The sequence below is a fragment of the Carassius auratus genome, chromosome 29 (assembly GCF_003368295.1).
Source record: "Carassius auratus strain Wakin chromosome 29, ASM336829v1, whole genome shotgun sequence".
In the NCBI taxonomy this organism is placed as follows: domain Eukaryota; kingdom Metazoa; phylum Chordata; class Actinopteri; order Cypriniformes; family Cyprinidae; genus Carassius; species Carassius auratus.
This window is the reverse complement of record NC_039271.1, coordinates 5,942,736-5,950,235: the sequence shown is the minus strand read 5'-3', so window position 1 is coordinate 5,950,235 and position 7,500 is coordinate 5,942,736. Positions and strand designations below refer to the sequence as shown.

General features: G+C 41.0%; 1 protein-coding gene across 1 annotated transcript in view; it reads right to left on the bottom strand.

Moving 5' to 3' along the window:
- Positions 1 to 706: 706 nt before the first annotated feature.
- LOC113048558 (ras-related and estrogen-regulated growth inhibitor) overlaps positions 707 to 7,500 on the bottom strand; it is a 13,838-nt gene continuing 7,044 nt past the window's right edge. Inside the window, exons 3-5 of the mRNA XM_026210434.1 lie at positions 4,156 to 4,212; positions 2,797 to 2,870; positions 707 to 1,390 (exon numbers count right to left, since the gene is read on the bottom strand). Coding sequence (XP_026066219.1) covers positions 971 to 1,390; positions 2,797 to 2,870; positions 4,156 to 4,212 — 551 coding nt within the window. The 3' untranslated portion in view covers positions 707 to 970. The remainder of the gene's footprint in view (positions 1,391 to 2,796; positions 2,871 to 4,155; positions 4,213 to 7,500) is intronic.

Below are 7,500 nucleotides of genomic sequence, written 5' to 3'. Positions count from 1 at the left end.
CTCATGCAGTTGTGCAGTAGCAATCTCTCTTTAATGAACTGATCACACACACTTGTTTAAAGCTCTGTGTTAGTCAGTGTATCGACTGATGACTGATGAAGTTAATGGTCTGTGTGTGTTTCTGTTCTCTCCCCGTGATCTTTGTGTTTTATATCAACTGCAGATGAATCACGAGACAAATGCAAACCAGCGGCTGTTTTCTTTTCATATGCACCAGGTTTACACACATTTTTGCAGAGGCATCTCCAGAGAAATACACGGCTTTACTGTACTGTACACATCCACAGAGCTCTGGAGTCATTAAAGCAGGAATCTCCACGTGTTTAAGGGAGCCTGTGTCAGTCGAGAGCAGAAGGAGACAAACATGTGGACATGATCTGTCCTGAAACATCAGAGATAGCATCAGGAGACATTCCTGCATCCTCCTTTGAAGTCAGAGAGCTGCGATCATGAACGGGATAGTGCTTTATTAGTGCTGTTAGGTCAAGATGCGAGAGATCTGAGAAGCAGACACGAGGCTCTGATGCGTCTGTGCAGTCCATACTCCCAGTCCCAGGTGTAGATGAGTTTGTTTCTTCATCAGATTTGGAGAAATCCAGCATTGCATCACTTGCTCTGCAGTGAATGGGTGCCGTCATAATAACAGCTGATAAAAACATCACAATAATAATCCACAGCACTCCGGTCCATCAGTTAACATCTGGAGAAGACAAAAGCTGAAACACATCCAGCATTAAGACGTTTTTAACTCAAATACCATAATCCATAGCATCCATTGATGAGACACTGATGCAATGCTACATTTCTACAAACCTGATGAAGTAACAAACTCATCCTGAGCGAGGATGGCCTTGGAGGGTGAGCAAACTTATAGCACATTGTCATTTTTGGGTGAACTATCGCTTTAAGAATGTGTAGATCTTTGTACTGGAGATACTGAGGAGGAAGCTCATGTCCTGCAGTCTTGTCTTTAGCTGCTGATCTTGGTCAGCATCTTGTTGATAGCCTGTTTGACGTGTGTGGTGGAGCTGCGGCGCCGGGTTTTGCCCTGAACAGCACGTCTGCGGCGGATCTCCCTGCAGAGCTCGTGAAACGCCTCCGCCACACCTCCACCCGTCCCCACCAGATCCGAGCACGCCGAGCACTCGTAGAACGCACAGGCCATGTCCGCCGCCAGCCGCTCGCCCTCCTCTGTGGCCACCTGCCGGGCGTGATCCAGATCCACCTTGTTTCCCAGCAGCACCAGAGGCACGTGTTTGGGCCGCTTGACCTCGTCCAGGAGGTTCTTCAGCAGAGCCACGTCCTCGAAGCTCCCACGGTCCGTGATGTCATAGACCAGGATGAACCCATCGCCCCAACGCATGTGACCCTCCTTCTGAAGCACGTCCTCCTGAGCAACACAACCACACTGTTAGTAAGGTCACATGACCTGTGGGTGTGGCCTGGTGGTTAAAGCTGATGGTTGTAGGTTCAAAATCCCGGTTCATGAGAATCTTGTGTAATTACTGTTTTATTCCAGTGTTAATATTGTGTTATTCCAGTGTTATTAATGTGTTATTTCTGTCTTATTACAGTGTTATTAATGTCTTATTTCTGTCTTATTACTGTGTTATTACAAGTATTTTTACAGGATGACAGGAAATAGGCATAAAACAGTAATAACAGACATTTACATATTAATAACACTGTTATAACAATGTAATAAGGCAGTAATAACACTGTATTCATTAACCAGTGTGTTGTTCCTGTATTACTATTGTGTTATTACAGTGTTGTTACTGTGTTATTGCAAGTATTTTTACACACAATGGACTTGATGACAGGAATTGACATATTAATAACAGTTATAACAATGTAATAAGGCAGTAATAACACTGTATTCATTAACCAGTGTGTTGTTCCTGTATTACTATTGTGTTATTACAGTGTTGTTACTGTGTTATTGCAAGTATTTTTACACACAATGGACTTGATGACAGGAATTGACATATTAATAACACTGTTATAACAATGTAATAAGGCAGTAATAACACTGTATTCATTAACCAGTGTGTTGTTCCTGTATTACTATTGTGTTATTACAGTGTTGTTACTGTGTTATTGCAAGTATTTTTACACACAATGGACTTGATGACAGGAATTGACATATTAATAACAGTTATAACAATGTAATAAGGCAGTAATAACACTGTAATCATTAACTAGTGTGCTGTTCCTGTGTTACTATTGTGTTATTACAGTGTTGTTACTGTGTTTTTACAAGTATTTTTTACACACAATGAACTTGACTTGATGACAGGAAATAGGCATAAAACAGTAATAACAGAAATTGACATATTAATAACACTGTTATAACAATGTAATAAGGCAGTAATAACACTTGATCATTAACTAGTGCGCTGTTCCTGTGTTACTATTGTGTTATTAGAGTGTTACTATTGAGTTATTACAGTGTTCCTATTGTGTTATTACAAAGTTATAACTGTGTTATTACAGTGTTACTACAAGCATGTTAACATACAATGAACTTGACGACTGGAAAAGGCATAAAACAGTAATAACAAGAATAAAACACTAATAACATTTTCCTGCAGCTCGCATTTATAAACAATCAACATCAGAGAAATCCATATGATGCTGCGTCATTAGTTCTGTTGATTTACTTTATTGATCATAATGCATCCTTGTTTAATATATGGTTTATTTGAAGATGTCACAGGATATGAAAGTAGACCTGCTGCAGGATGTTATTGGCATGCTTCCCTCATTCACCGATGATGTGTGTATTTAGCTCACCTGTCCGGCCGTGTCCAGAATCTCCATGCCGACGGTCTCATCATCGATATTTGCCTGATGGCGGTAGGTGGACTCTGTCAGACAGACATAAAGCTGTGTTAGCGGTCAGGTGTGACATTCACCTTCACATGACTGTCAGAGAAACACACACTGAGGGGAAGGGAGAGATGGAGCAGCTCTTTGGACAGATCTACAGTTCATGGATTGCACACTTGTACAGCTTCTTCCATTTCTAATACTCAACATCTCCTGCTCCATATTTGCATGCCCCCTATAGTGGCTGTTTCACACACACGCACGCAAGCACACACACACACACATCTCCATTCAGCTGAATTCCCAAATGAATCGATTCTTAAACCTGGATTCAGAGTAGCACTATGATGACTTGTTGTGCCTGACCCAGTTGCATTGTGGGATGCTGGCTCTGTATTTGAGGGTACGTCAGCGCTTGCATGAGCTGCCAGCACACGAGCACACGCAGAAGCCATCAAACACACTGGCAGCGCGCCGTCTGTGGATGGACGTCCTGGACAGAAACACAGTGTGAATGAGTGTTTCTCCAAACATCTGCTGGATCTCCTCCGTGTCGGTTTCTCCTCGAGTGAACACAGAGAACGAAACCCTCGACCCTTTGAAGGAGAAGTTCAACCATAAAAGGATCATTCTGTCATCGTTAATGTCGTTTCAAACCCAGATGACTTTCTTTCTTCCTCCAGATGTTCTTGACAGCTGTGCAGCATCTCTATAAACACTAGAAAGCATCATAACTCTGTCTGTACGACACTCAACTGAAGATTCTTCAGATTCTTTAATGTGTTTGAGTATGGAACGACTTGTCTTCCAGGATGAATTATTCCTTTCTACCTGTAAACAGTTTGGTTTCTATTAAACTGGTTTAATCTGAGGACACAAATGAATGGCTCTTTATTCCCTGCAGGCTTCTGCGGCGGTGAACTCAATTACGTCTGATGGGGAAGAATGCACAGAGCTGTTCATCACAGAGACCTTTACATCCATTTATATTCCACATGAGCGTCACGTCTCTGTGTTTCACTCGCTTCAAAGCTCCGACTGTGTCTCCTCCAGTCTGTCCTGAGTTTACAGAGGTCAGAGGTCACCTGTGATGAGGTCGTGGCTCGTCTCACTGGGACTTTACATCAGTCCCATTACAGCCCCGCCCACAGGAGGACTGACAGGTACAGCAGCCAATCACAGATTGCTGTTCTCATGTGACATTTACAGTTAACAGTAGTTCAAGAGAAACATCCGTTTATGTTCTGATAAAGAAATTTTACAAATGTATAAATTATTGTGTGAGTGTGTGTGTGTGTGTGTGTGTGAGTGTGTGTGTCTCACCGAGTGTCGGGTCGTACTCCCAGATGAATCGTTTGGTCAAGAATCGAACCACCAGTGCTGCACACAGAGAGAGAGAGAGAGAGAGAGAGAGAGAGATCACTATATTCATATTCATTTAATCCTGAAACAGATGGAGTGAATTCACTGTAACACCGTGTCTACACACTACATTAGAACCCATTATAATCACTGATGCTGTCTGACCTGAAGCATCACGACAAATCCCTGACAGTAAACTGATGCATCCTTCTATTTACGATGCAATGACACAAAATACAAGTACGAGTCGTGTCGTCAGAGTTGTTTATTTGTGTTTGCATTTGAGCTGCTGGTTCCGCAAGTATTTTTTCCATTGATTTTTCCCTTTGGGTTTTTTTAAAAAGTCTTTAAAAGTTCCAAGCCATTAACCAGCGCTGTGCTTGACTCGGGTGTGCATGACGCAGATACAGCTCAGATATGTGTTTGGGATGGATGTGGGTGTTGTGAATGAGATCTGCAGAAGCTGAATGAGTGCGGCTCTATTGTGCTGCTGTCTGAAATAATGAGCGTGTGGGAGAGCAGGTGACCTTCCTTCACGTCCTCGTCATCCTGCGCTTCAAGACAGAACAAAAATAGCGGCGGCACACAGAGACACAGGCCTCAGACGAGGATTTCACATGCAAACAAACGAGCGAAGTGAATCCTCTTACATAAAGGAGCTCAGATTTCATCTGCTTCCACTTAAAAAGTCCTGCAGGAATGTGTGTGTGTGAGGAACACGCTCCCCTCCACCTTTATTTGTCTCCTGAAACATCTGCTGACAGCCGGAGCGCAGCGGTGATTAATGACACTGCTTTACTGCAGAACACTCGGCTAATCAACACAATTGAACCTGTTTGTTCAGCCTCTGCCCAAAACCTCCAGACGAGGAAAAGAATGGCAGTGCAAAAACAAAACTAAACAAATGTTACGTAATATGAGAGAGAAAGGCATGTACGGCACTCGTTCATCTAGTTGATCATGTTTGCATTAATATAGTTTTGTTTTGTAGTTTTAGTTGTGTCTCTCTGATAGCTACAGCCGTTGTGAATCATCTTCTCAAATCCCGTTGAGAATCATTGTGTTTGACCCACATTTCTCCATCGTCAGGTCAAGAGACTAGAGCAGATACTCATGAAGACGGATGATTGATCGGATGGTGAAAGTGCCTCTATATGAAGAATGAGAGCAAATAATGATGTCAGAGGTGGATTAGGAAGGCAAACGCACTGCAAAAATGGCATTTACTGCGGATGCAAAATTACAGATTTTTGGGGAAAAGTTTTACGAATATCTTATAAGATCCAATATCTCAAAGCTAGCATGTTAACAACGTGTTAAGAAACACATTAGTAAATACAAGTAAATACATTACTGCTTTGGCCTGTGCTAGCAAATTTTTAGTAATACGCTAGCAATGAGCCAAAACATGCAAGAAACATGTTAGCAACTTGTTAAAATACGTTAGTGATATGCTAAAACATGAACAATGTGCTAAAACATGTTAGCAACTTGCTAAAACATGCTAACCATATTAAAAAATGCTAACAATGTGTTAAAATGTTAAAAACATACAGCTTTTTGAACAACTTTGGGGTGAGTAAACAATGACAGAATTTTCCTTTTTGGCTTGTGTTTGGCCTGTGCTAGCAATGCAAAAACAGGAACTTGTAAAAACATGCTAACAACATATGCTAGCAGTGTGATAAAATAGTTACAACATGCTAAAACATGCTAGTTATTTGTTTTAATGTCAAAAACATGTTAACGTCATGCTAAAAGGATGCAAGTTTGGATCAACCTAAGGCTGAGTAAATGATGACGGAATTTTGTTTTTTGGGTGAACTTTTCTTTTAAATCTGTTACCTTTGCAGAAAACAAGGCTTTATATTTTAAGTAAATCTTGCTTCTTAATTACAGTATCTTGATTTAATAATGTTTACATATTTTTACTGGAAAACTAAATAAAACGCTGCAAAAGAAAATCGCTCTTTTCAAGCGCATTGATTTCTGGAAAATTAATGATTCACAATAAGACCAGAAGCAGTAATTCAGAGGGTGAATATTTGATGTTCTGATGTGTGTCATTGTTCATGTCATAAGACACACACAGGCCTCGTTATCATCAGCGGATTGATTCGATTGTGCTGATGATGATCTGGATGTTTGTTCGTGGAGCTGCTCTCATTCTGGTCTGTTTGGAGCTAATTTGTAATTTTCCCACCGAATGCAGCTGGTTAGAATCAGGGATCAATGGCTCTCATGTTATTCTTCCCATAAACTCTCACATCAGTCCCAGCATGCCTCATTCTGAGCTGATGAAGAGATCAATTAGCACTGGGGGGTCTGAACGCGGGATGGGAGTGTCTCTGTGATTGATCTGTCCAGCGAGCGTCACTGATCGCTGAAGACATCGACGAGCCACAAACAGCAGATCTTGAGAAGCATTGGTTCAAACTCAGTGAATCTGAAGCGTAATGTTAACGCAGTCTGTGTTTGTGCTTCATATGTCTCTGACCGCAGCGTAAACAGACTTCCTGCTGAACAGACTTCCTCTCGCTGAGGGTCAGCATCCTCTATGTTCTGCAGAAGCTTCCCAGAAGGCCTTTGGCCGGCAGATGTTCTCTCGGCACTTTCACATTTCACGTTTGCTTGTGGTCCTTCAGGAGCCAAACCGAGTGAGATGTCGTGTGTAGCAAATCATAGGAACTAGCCTAGGAATTGTTAATATGTTAAATAAAGCTAATAACATGGTAAAACATAACAATTTAATAAAGCACACTAGCATTGTGTTAAAACAACATGCTAAAACAAGCTTGCAGCTCGTCAAAACATGTTAACAACATGTTAAAGCATGCTAGCAATGCTGAAAATGCTAGCGATTGTCAAAATATGTTAGCAATGTGCTAAAACATGCTAGCGACTTGTTGTAATATGTCAACAGCATGCTAAAACAGTTAGCAAAACATGCTAGCAACATTCTAAACTATGTTAGAATGCCAAAAATGTGCTAAATGTGCAATGTGCTAAAACATGTTAGCAACTTGTTAAAACATGGTAGCGATGTTCTAAGATATCCTAGCAACTTAATGAAACATGTTAACATGTAACAACATTTTGGTAACTCAAGCATTCAAGCGATTTGAAAAACATGTTAGCAATGTACAAATAATGTTAGTGCCTTGTTAAACATGCTAGTAATGTGTTATAACAATCGCAACATGCAAAAATAAAACAAATGCGAGCAACGTGATAAAACATGCTAGCAACATGCTAAAACATGCAGAAACATACTAATGTGTTAAAACATGTTAGCAACATGCAAAA